The sequence below is a fragment of the Nerophis ophidion genome, linkage group LG12 (assembly GCF_033978795.1).
Source record: "Nerophis ophidion isolate RoL-2023_Sa linkage group LG12, RoL_Noph_v1.0, whole genome shotgun sequence".
NCBI classification, from domain to species: domain Eukaryota; kingdom Metazoa; phylum Chordata; class Actinopteri; order Syngnathiformes; family Syngnathidae; genus Nerophis; species Nerophis ophidion.
Window position 1 is genome coordinate 8,223,422 of NC_084622.1, and position 12,246 is coordinate 8,235,667.

Genomic DNA, 12,246 nt, shown 5'->3' on the forward strand with positions numbered 1-12,246 from the left:
AGACTTCCACACTGCAAAAACTGAAATATAAGTAAGATTAAATATCTCAAATAAGGGTGATATTTGCTTATTTTCTCTCGGATAAGATCATTCTTCTCACTAAGTAGATTTTATGTTAGAGTGTTTTACTTATTTTAAGGGTTTTGGTACTAAATGATCTCAGTAAGATATTACAGCTTGTTGCTGATATGTTATGAACTATATTGAGCAAAACATGCTTGGAACGAGAATATCAACTGTTGCAAAGCTGTGTCATCAACCCTCACAAGTATAAAACTGCTTTTTCAAAGTAATAATTTCTTATTTCAAGCATGAAAAAAAAAAATGACTTTGACACAATTGTGTCTCATCATTAAAACGGATGACATCGAAATGAACTTTGCTGTTTAATTTTCAATGAACAATAGAACATACATACTCATATAGTAGTACAGTTACTACTTAAACATTTTAACATGTGAAATTTCAAACTATTTTAAACAGAAATAGTTCATTTGGTGCGATGATGTCATGTTATGGATGGGAAAATGCATTTTTAGACCACTGGACTTGCCTGAGCGGCTAGTAGACCCCGAAAGTAACAAGCGGTTGCCTTGTCGCCTTTCCATTAAGAACAATGAACTAGTTTTTACAAACCCCGTTTCCATATGAGTTGGGAAATTGTGCTAGATGTAAATCTAAACGAAATACAATGATTTGCAAATCCTTTCCAACTCATATTCAGTTGAATGCACTACAAAGACAAGATATTTGATGTTCAAACTCATAAACTTGTATTTTTTTTTCTTGTTTTTGAACACTGACTTTTTGCAGTGTACACAGCGGAGCTCCTGTAAAAAGAGCTCAGCAGCGCATGCCCTTTTTGCGGCAGATGAAAAGAGCACCTATTCTGACCAAGTTCTACAGAGACACTATATAGAGCTTACTTCCCTACTGCATCTCTGTCTGGACTGAAGCCTGCAGTGCCTCAGACTGCACAGCTAAAAGTCAGCGTTCAAAAACAAGAAAAAACATTTTTTTTTACTTGAACTAAGCAAATATCTGCCAATAGAACAAGAAAATTTGGCTTGTCAAGACTTTCCAAAACAAGTAAAATTAGGTAACCTCAATGAACCCCAAAATGCATTGAAATAAGTATATTCACACTAATAACAAGTGCTCTTTTCTTGGTAGAAAAAAAAGGACCTTTTTGCTCATTATGTTGAAAAATATTCTTAAATTAAGTACATGCTAGTGCCATTATCTTGACATAATGATATGCGCTCGGCGTTACATTTCTTGCATTTTCCCCATCTATAACATGACATCATCACGACGAGTGCATGCTCTTTCAGTCAATTATGTATATATATATATATATATATATATATATATATATATATATATATATATATATATACACGTATATATATATATATATATATATATACACGTATATATATATACGCATATATATATATATATATATATATATATATATATATTCTCCCACTTCCAAAGACATGCACCTTGGGATAATGTAGGTTGATTGGCAACACTAAAGTGGCCCTAATGTGTGAATGTTGTCTATCTATCTGTGTTGGCCCTGCGATGAAGTGGCGACTTGTCCAGGGTGTACACCGCCTTCCGCCCGGTTGTAGCTGAAATAGGCACCAGCGCCCCCCGTGACCCTAAAGAGAATAAGCGGTAGAAATGGATGGATATATATATATATATGTATATATATATATATAGGTGTGGGAAAAAATCACAAGACTACTTCATCTCTACAGATCTGTTTCATGAGGGGTTCCCTCAATCAACAGGAGATTTTAATGGAAGCATTCACATACAATGGTTTATATAGAGCACAGAGTGGGTGGGTACAAGCAGGCGTAGGGTGTGGTGATTGGCTCATGTGTTACCTAGGAGGTGTTTCCGTCTATGGCGGCATGTTGAAATGATTTCACTGCGCTTGTTGAGGGATGATAGATCAGGATGATATATAATAAACAGTTTCTCTTTTAAGCATAGGTTGCATTTTTTATTACCACTGTTGTAAGGTGTGCTGGATGCAAGAATTTGCCATGTTATTGAATATTCAACATTATTGTCTTTGAGGTTCCAAATGTGTTTGCTGAGTTCTGTGGAATTCTGCAAAGTCTGGTTTCTAAAGGAGGCGTTGTGATTATTCCATCTTGTTTTGAACGCTCCTTCGGTTAATCCTACGTACGTGTCGGATGTGTTAATGTCCTTGCGTATTACCTTTGCTTGGTAAACGATTGATGTCTGTAAGCACCTTCCGTTGAGAGGGCAATAAGGTTTCTTGCGACAGTTACATTCATTATTGGTTTCAGAGTCGTTTAGTCTGGGGGTAGGCAGTCCTTTTGCAATTGCTTTGTTGTGGTTTGAAATGATTTGTTGCATGTTATTCATACAGCTGTAGCTCAATTTAATGTTGTTCTTGTTGAATATTTTTCTTAGGGTGTTGCCTTTGGGGAAGTGTTTGTTGATCAGAGTGAGGAACTTGCGGCCGATGTTGGTTGAGACGTCTTTGCTGAATGGCGGATTGTACCAGATGATGTTGTTTCGTTTTCTGCTCTTTTTTGGTTGGTTTCCTGGGGTGGGTTCATAGGTGAGGGTGAAGTTGTATCCGCTTTCATCAAGTGCTTTCTGGTACGGGGGGGTTGCTTGGTCGAATTCAGCTTTGCTGGATGACAGCATCGATAGCCTTTTATTAATTCCGGTAGGTATTCTTTTCGTGGTGGTGGGTGGGTGGTTGCTGTCATGGTGCACGTATTGGAGTGTTGTGTTGGGTTTCGTGAATGGTTGGTAGCTGTTATTTCTCAGGTTGAAAGTGACGTCGAGGAAGTTGACGGTTTGCTTGTTGGCTTCAATCGTGATCCGTAGGCCGTTTTCTTTGAAGATTTGGCATATGCGCTTCTTGGTGTTCTCGCTGCTCCTTGGCGAGGCGCGGCACACTGCCAGTCCATCATCACGGTAAATACCAAGGTTCAGGTTGAGGCTAGCAAGCTGGGAGAGGAGCAAACTCCCAACGAGTTCGCACGTTTCTGCTCCGTCAAAACTCCCCATAGTAACGTCAAATGTTGAATTGTTCTTTTTTTGCCATGGTGTACTGTTGTGGATGAGTATGGAGTTCTTTGCGTGGATGATGATGTTTCTTTCGTTGCCTGTGATTGAGTCGTAGTCCGAGGCGAAGTTTAGTGCTTGGGTCAGTAGGTCTTGCGTGATGGAAGGGTAAAATTCTTCGATGTCGAAGGAGATAAAGTTGTGTTGTTTGTCTTGGATGTTGTTGAACCATTTGATTACTGCTGCTGTATTTCTCCATTGGTTGAGTGGTGTTTTGTCCTTGATTTTTGCGTTGATTCTGTCCAGGATTATTTTGCTGATTTTTCCTATTTCGGATTTAGTTGGGTTTATTAGTCGGCATGTTGGGTTATTTGCGAAGTTGGGTTTGTGGTCCTTCAATGTGATGAAGGCTTCTTTGTTGGCTGTGGCGTCCACCCTGTCCTCAATGTCCAGTTCGGTTGCGATCCGCTTGTTTTCCAGGTGGATGTTCTGTAAAGTGTTGGGTTGCGCTTTTTTGTATGATTTGGTGATGCTTTTGTCCAGTAAAGAGTTATGTTCTGGTATGTCCATTCTGTAGAAGTTTGTGGTTTTATCGGCGGCTATGATGAGGTTGCTTACTTTCTTGATGCGCTCCGTGTCATTTTTCAGCTTGGTGAGGAATGGGTTGCGGGCTGGCTTAAATTTGACTGATTGTATCATTTTGAGCATGTCGTTCTCAAAGTCCTTTAATTCCTTGACTGTGGGTGGGTTCTTGGTAGATTTGAATCCGTAAGTTTCCTTTTGCGTTCCTTTTGTTTCAGGGTGGAGGAAAAAGTGTGCTTTCCACCGCATCCTTCTTAGGAAGTGTTCCGTCTTTTCTATGAGTCTTTGCTTGTAGTCCTTCTGCGCGGGTATGGGAATGTTCTTCGTGGAGTAGTCGATGCTGAACTTTTCCATTTCGGATCGTCGTACAGTGCTCAACAAATGTCAATTTGGAGCTATATATATATATATATATATATATATATATATATACACAGCCCAGCACCCAACCAAATATTTTTTAAATTATAATTTTGAAGAATTTATCTGAATGTGCATGAACTATTTCCGTCAGTTTGCTGTACTGTGCCAACTGTACTATATGAGTTCTATTGTATAATTGAAAATTAAACACCAAAGTCCATTTGGCCGTCATCTGTTTTAACACACAATTGTGTCAAAGTCATGATTTTTTTTTTTTTCATGCTTGAAATAAGAAATTCTTACTTTGAACAAGTAGTTTTATACTTGTGAGTGTTGATGACACGGATTTGCAACACTTGATATTCTAGTTTCAAGCATGTTTTACTCAATATAGGTCATCAAATCACAGCAACAAGCTGTTTTATCTTCCAAGTAAAAATCACTCTAACATAAAATCAGCTTAGTGAGAAGAATTATCTTATCGGAAAGAAAATAAGTAAATATCACCCTTATTTGAGATATTCAATCTTACTTTTGCAGTGTGGAAGTCTCTGCAGAGTGGTGAGGACCTCTTCTTCCTATCTAGCAGATCGCAAAAAGCCGCTGCCTGAACAGGGCTCAGAAAATCTACAGACTCCTTAGACTGTTTTCACTGTTGGACTCTAGAAAGAGGTTCTGCAACCTCCAGGTTCTGTAACAGCTTCTTCCCTCAGGCCGTAAGACACTTGAACTGGAATAAAAAGACAATATAACATCCATCCATAAACATGGATGCCTATGCAAAAGGGCAATATATTTATCTTTACAGTAATCTATTTATTTATATCTGCACCTTATTGCTGTTTTATCCTGCACTACCACGAGCTAACGTAACAAAATTCCATTCTTATATGTACTGTAAAGTTCCAATTTGAATGACAATAAAAAGGAAGTCTAAGTCCAAGTCTAATCTTCCTCAGGTCCAGTCCTACTTCTCCTGCCTGCCCGAGGAGAAGGTTCCGTACGTCAACAGTCCGGGCGAGAAGTTCCGCATCAAGCAGCTCCTCTATCAGCTGCCACCGCACGACAACGAGGTACGACCGAGCACGGTGTCCACAAAAAACAAGGCCCGGTTCTTGTTCAAATATTGAATGTTAAACTATATAGCCAAAAGTGTTTGGCCTTTACTCACATATGAACGTGAAGTGCTATCCCATGGAATCGTCCAAAATGTTTTGGTATCCTGGAGCATTCAAAGTTAATTCCACTGGAACTAACTGAACTCCTGAAAAACAACCCCACACCATAATTCCTCCTCCACCAAACTTCACACTCTGCACAATGCAGTCCGAAATATAGCGTTCTCCTGGCAACCTCCAAACCCAGACTGCTCCATCAGATTGCCAGATGGAAAAGCGTGATTCAACACTCCTTGCATTGGACTTGGTGATGTATGGCTTAGATGCAGCCGCCGGCCATGGAAACCCATTCCATGAAGCTCTCTGCGTACTGCACGTGGGCTAATTGGAAGGTCACATGAAGTTTGGAGCTGACTGTGCAGAAAGTCTTTGTACTATGCCCTTCAGCATCCGCCGACACCTCTCTGTCCGTTTACGTGGCATACCGCTTGGTGGCTGAGTTGCTGTTGTTCCCAAACTCTTCATTTTCCTTATAATAAAGTTGACATTTGAATATTTAATTTCACGACTGGATTTGTTGCACAGGTGGCATCCTATGACAGTTCCACACTGGAAATCACTGAGAGCGGCCCGTTCTTTCACAAACGTTTGTAGAAACAGTCTCCATGCCTGAGTGCTTGATTTTATACACCGGGCCAAGTGATTAGAACACCTGATTCTCATCATTTGGATGGGTGGCCAAATACTTTCGGCAATGTAGTGTATTTGGAAAAAATAAGGATAAAAGATAGGCTGAGTCAATTTAGGTTTTGAATAGATTGTATTTGACATCTTCTCAGCTGTTTAAAATTGGTGCAGTAGATCGTAAGTTTTGTATGAAGTGTCGGCCAGCTGAGGGAACTCTTACTCATTTATTGTGGGAATGTCAGAGAATTAAGGAGTTATGGTTGAAAAAAACAAAATAAGCACTGCAAACTTGTATTATTGGTGATCTGTATCAATTTAGTAGCATGTCATCAAAAAGTAAAAATGCATTTAAAGTACATACGATTGAACTGAACTAAAACTTATAAAAAATTATTCACCCCTATACAATATCGTACCCCAATATCCTACTGTGCAATATTACCCTTCGAGTGCAATACGTCTGTATGTTGCATACAGTGGGGCAAAAAAGTATTTAGTCAGCCACCGATTGTGCAAGTTCTCCCACTTAAAATGATGACAGAGGTCTGTAATTTTCATAAGTACACTTCAACTGTGAGAGACAGAATGTGAAAAAAAAATCCAGGAATTCACATTGTAGGAATTTTAAAGAATTTATTTGTAAATTATGGTGGAAAATAAGTATGTGGTCAACCATTCAAAGCTCTCACTGATGGAAGGAGGTTTTGGCTCAAAATCTCACGATACATCGCCCCATTCATTCTTTCCTTAACGCGGATGAATCGTCCTGTCCCCTTAGCAGAAAAACAGCCCCAAAGCATGATTTTTCCACCCCCATGCTTCACAGTAGATGTGGTGTTCTTGGGATGCAACTGAGTATTCTTCTTCCTCCAAACACGACAAGTTGAGTTTATACCAAAATGGATACATGGATGATACAGCAGAGGATTGAGAGAATGTCATGTGGTCAGATGAAACCAAAATAGAACCTTTTTGGTATAAACTAAAGTTGTCATGTTTGGAGGAAGAAGAATACTGAGTTGCATCCCAAGAACACCATCCCTACTGTGAAGCATGGAGGTCGAAACATCATGCTTTGGGGCTGTTTTTCTGCTAAGGGGACAGGACGATTGATCCGTGTTAAGGAAAGAATGAATGGGGCCATGTATCGTGAGATTTTGAGCCAAAACCTCCTTCCATCAGTGAGAGCTTTGAATGGTTGACCAAATATTTATTTTCCACCATCATTTACGAATAAATTCTTTAAAATTCCTACAATGTTTTTTCACATTCTGTCTCGCACAGTTGAAGTGTACCTATGATGAAAATTACAGACCTCTGTCATCATTTTAAGTGGGAAAACTTGCTCAATCGGTGGCTGACTAAATACTTTTTTGCCCCACTGTATCTGTATATTGTTCTGTATATTGTACAGTTTTTTGTATATTGTACAGGATTGTTTATCGTTTTTATTGGATAGTAGTCTTGTTTATTTCAATCCTTATTTCTTATCTTTATTACTGATGTGATTTATTTTTATTCCATAAAACCGTACTTTGAATTTGAGTCCTTATCCTCGTTATATGCAAATATAATGACAAAGTGAAGTGAATTTTATTTATATAGTGCTTTTCTCTAGTGACTCAAAGCGCTTTACATAGTGAAACCCAATATCTAAGTTACATTTCAACCAGTGTGGGTGGCACTGGGAGCAGGTGGGTAAAGTGCCTTGCCCAAGGACACAACAGCAGTGACTAGGATGACGGAAGCAGGGATCGAACCTGGAACCCTCAAGTTGCTGGTACCAACCGAGCCATACTGCCCTATAAGTCCATTCTATTCTATTCTATTCTATTGTCACACACACACTAGGTTTGGCAAAATTATTCTCTGCATTTTGACCCATCACCCTTGTTCAGCCCCTGGGAAGTAAGGGGAGCAGTGAGCAGCAGCGGTGGCACCGCCCGGGAATCATTTTTGGTGATTTAACCCCCAATTCCAACCCTTGATGCTGAGTGCCAAGCAGGGTCCCATTATTATAGCCTTTGGTATGACTTGGCTGGGGTTTGAACTCACAACATTTCTTTCAGTATACATCAAAACAAAAAAGGGATATACTAAAAAAAATAAAAAAAAATGGATAGATGTTGATAGTCCAACTCATACTGACTGATACACACAAGCTACGGAGACGATATCAGTAGAAAAAACTGCATTTAGTTTAGATAATAATGAGTCATGTATTGGAATATCCATCCATCCATCTTCTTCCGCTTATCTAAGGTCGGGTCGCGGGGGCAGCAGCCTAAGCAGGGAAGCCCAAACTTTCCTCTCCCCAGCCACTTTATTCCAGCTTTTCATTTGTTTTAACTATCAAATTAACCTAAAATATGACTTCTTTTATGTGTGGGGAAAATATTGGACACTGTGTTTTTAAGGTTATATGATGCGATGCAAGTTTAAGCCACTATTGCTCATTTTTAAAAATGTTTTTTTTTTTTTCCTAATCACTGCTATGTTGGAATTGTTATTGCAATTGATACTGTTAATGAAATGAAGAGCGTAGAAGAAAAGGTCATTTCGGGGCGGTATAGCTCGGTTGGGTGAGTGGACGTGCCAGCAACTTGAGGGTTCCAGGTTCAACTCCCGCTTTTGTCATCCTAGCCACTGCCGTTGTGTCCTTGGGCAAGACACTTTTCCCAGTGCCACCCACACTCGTTTAAATGTAACTTAGATATTGGGTTTCACTATGTAAAGCACTTTGAGTCACTCGAGAAAAGCGCTATATAAATATAATTCACTTCATTTCAAACATCAGTATTCGAGGACAACTTTAAAAGAATTGTGTATATCGGTGGTGGGGGTTAAAATATGGAAATCTCTTTAAAATGAGATAAAAGATTGTAGAAATATATTCCCATTGAAAAAAATATATAAAGACAGAACAATATGATCATAAGGAAAGATGTCCGATAATGGATTTTTTTGCCGACATCCCGATATTGTCCAACTCTTAATTACCAATTCCGATATTAACCGATATCGATATATACAGTCGTGGAATTAACACATTATTGTTGCCTATTTTGTTGTGATTCCCCGCTGGATGCATTAAACAATGTAACAAGGTTTTCCAAAATAAATCAACTCAGCATGAGAAGGTTGAGGTGGGCGAGGTTGGAGAGGGTAGCGGGGGGTGTATTTTTTAGCGTCCCGGAAGAGTTAGTGCTGCAAGGGGTTCTGGGTATTTGTTCTGTTGTGTTTATGTTTTGTTACGGTGCAGACGTTCTCCCGAAATGTGTTTTGTCATTCTTTGTCGTTCGGTGTTAAAGTTGTTTATACGGCCACCCTCAGTGTGACCTGTGTGGCTGTTGATCAAGTTTGCCTTGCATTCGCTCGTGTGTGTGAAAAGCTGTAGATATTTTGTGATTGGGTCGGCACTCAAAGGTAGCGCCTTTAAGGTTTATTGGCGCTCTGTACTTCTCCCTATGTCCGTGTACACAGCGGTGTTTTTAAAAAGTCATATATTTTACTTTTTTGAAACCCATAATTTCCGGTATTACATTTTAAAGCATTTATCGGCCGATTATATCGGCATATCGGACATCTCTAATTATCCATCCATCCATCCATCCATCCATTTTCTACCGCTTATTCCCTTTTGGGTTCGCGGGGGGCGCTGGCGCCTATCTCAGCTACAATCGGGCGGAAGGCGGGGTACACCCTGGACAAGTCGCCACCTCATCGCAGATCTCTACGGGATGATACAAAACCAGACAAAAATTTTAGTAAAATAATCTCTAATTATTTTACTAAAATTTTTGTCTGGTTTTGTATCATCCCGTGAGGTGTTTATTACTTTTTTTGTTGGGATAGTACTTCAAGAAGTTTTGCACTTGATTTTTTTTTTTGTTTTCTGTTTGTTTTCATTATATTTGGATGTATTTGTTTGGTTTGTATGCTTGTGAATCCATTAAGTAAGACTACTTATTATGTTGAAGGGGGGCAGGAAATATAAGATTTTCATCATCCTGTTCCTTCTCAAGCATAGGTTGTAAAAATATGTGTTTAATTGTTAAAGTTGAATTGTCTAGTGATCAAAAATGCTAATCCGTGAAGAAAATAAATATAAAATGAATGAAAGTTATTATTCAATTTGTTTGACCACTTTGTTAAACCTATTCTGTTCATAACTTTTATGGACAAAATTTCTAGGCGCAGTCAAGGCGTTGAAGGGATCTGGTTTGGTGGCTGCAGGATTAGGTCTTTGCTGTTTGCAGATGTGGTCCTGATGGCTTCATCTGGCCAGGATCTTCAGCTCTCCCTGGATCGGTTCGCAGCCGAGTGTGAAGCGACTGAGATGAGATTCAGCACCTTCAAAAGTCAGAGTCCGTGGTTCTCGCCCAGAAAAGGGTGGAGTGACATCTCCGGGTTGGGGAGGAAATCTTGCCCCAAGTGGAGGAGTTCAAGTACCTTGGAGTCTTGTTCACGGGTGAGGGAAGAGTGGATCGTGAGATCGACAGGCGGATCGGTGCGGCGTCTTCAGTAATGCGCACGCTGTATCGATCCATTGTGGTGAAGAAGGAGCTGAGCCAGAAGGCAAAGCTCTCAATTTACCGGTCAATCTACGTTCCCATCCTCACTTATGGTCAAGATCTTTGGGTCATGACCGAAAGGACAAGATCACGGGTACAAGCAGCCGAAATGAGCTTCCTCCGTCGGGTGGCGGGTCTCTCCCTTGGAGATAGGGTGAGAAAGTCTGTCATCCGGGTGGAGATCAAAGTAAAGCCGCTGTTCCTCCACATGGAGAGGAGCCAGATGAGGTGGTTCGGGCATCTGGTCAGGATGCCACCCGAACGCCTCCCTGGGGAGTTGTTGCAGGCATGTCCGACCGGTAGGAGGCCACATGGAAGACCCAGGACAACTTGGGAAGACTATGTCTCCCGGGTGGCCTGAGAACGCCTCGGGATCCCCCGGGAAGAGCTGGACGAAGTGGCTGGGGAGAGGGAAATCCGGGCTTCCCTGCTTAGGCTGCTGCCCCCACGGCCCGACCTCGGATAAGCGGAAAAGATGGATGGATGGATGTTTGACTACTTTTGGATTGTTTTGCGTCGTGTTTGTTTGTCCTCTCAAAGCCTCTGTCGATTTCTATTCTGAATGTTTGGTTTTCCAATTGTATTATCATGGTATTATTGTGTATTATTTTTTTGGATTGATTAATTAAAAAAAAACACACAAAGAAAACCAAGGCCCGGTTCTGATGGTCGCCTGCAGCCCACTGGGGGATTGTTGCAGACATCCAGCGTGGGCACAATGTGACTTTTGACTGGATGATGTTTGCCGGGAGCCGCCCTGCCCCTCGTACTGGATTCCTGTCGTGGCCGTGGGTTTTTACAAGGACCGCTCGGCAGGGGGACGAGGGCCGGCGAGTGAAAGGTGGCTTTATTCGATGCCACCACCGCGCTCCCACTCGGCTGGCTCTCTCCCTTTTGTTGCCCGTCTTCTCCATTTCACTCCAAACAGAGGCCCTTGTTTGCGCAAACGTCTGCTTTGCCTCTTGTTAAGTCCTTGGGAGACATCAAGGGGGCTTGTTGTAAAAAAATCAGGTTCTCAATCAGGGCCAGTGGGGTGGAGATGTATTAGGGGGAGAAGGAAGGGCAAGCCGGGGTCAAGAGTTCCCTTTGTTCGCCTCTCTGCAGCCTAAATTTACAACCTTGCAATCCACCTCCGTGTCATTGCCATGCAGCCATGTTAGACCTCAGAATGATCTTGTTCATCCACAGGTCCGTTATTGCCAGTCCCTAGGTGAGGAAGAGACCAAGGAGCTACTTATGTTCAGCATCCAGAGGAAAAAGGAGGCCCTGGGGAGAGGAACGCTCAAAATGTTGCCCCGCAATCGCATGCACTACATTTGTGAGCAGGTATGTCCTTCACCACCTCAGGACAAATCTTCTACCAGCACAGTCTTCACATTCATCAAAGTTAGGATGTTTTCCCCCTAAAATAATCTTTCATTATTGGAATGCTTTGTAATGTTCTTCAAAGCCAATTGTTAGAAAATGTCCCAAACAAATACAACTATTACCCTAAGTCGGGGCCTGCATGAGTAGAAACCAAAATGGTCGACTGCCTGCGCATCGGACTTGATTATTTTCACAAGTAAGAATTTACCCTGATTCTTAAGAGGTAGATTTATTTGCCCGAACAATATGAAGGACACAATATTGAGATTTAGTTGCGAGAACAATATTATGAAGAACAATGCAAGATTTCGATTTAGTTGCCAGAATATTACAAAAAACAAAGCAAGATTTACATTTAGTTGCCAGAACAATAATATGAAGAACAATGTAAAATTTAGATTTAGATGCCAGAATCATGATATGAAGAACAATGCAAAATTTAGATTTAGTTGCCAGAATAATAATACGAAAACAAAGCAATATTT

At 40.8% G+C, this 12,246-nt stretch overlaps 1 protein-coding gene across 2 annotated transcripts in view; it reads left to right on the top strand.

Annotated features, from left to right (window-relative positions):
* Positions 1-12,246, top strand: part of LOC133562929 (prickle-like protein 1) — a 120,056-nt gene that overhangs the window by 102,014 nt on the left and 5,796 nt on the right. For both annotated transcript variants that reach the window (XM_061916763.1, XM_061916764.1), the window contains exons 3-4: positions 4,974-5,087; positions 11,582-11,719. In XM_061916763.1, coding sequence (XP_061772747.1) covers positions 4,974-5,087; positions 11,582-11,719 — 252 coding nt within the window. The remainder of the gene's footprint in view (positions 1-4,973; positions 5,088-11,581; positions 11,720-12,246) is intronic.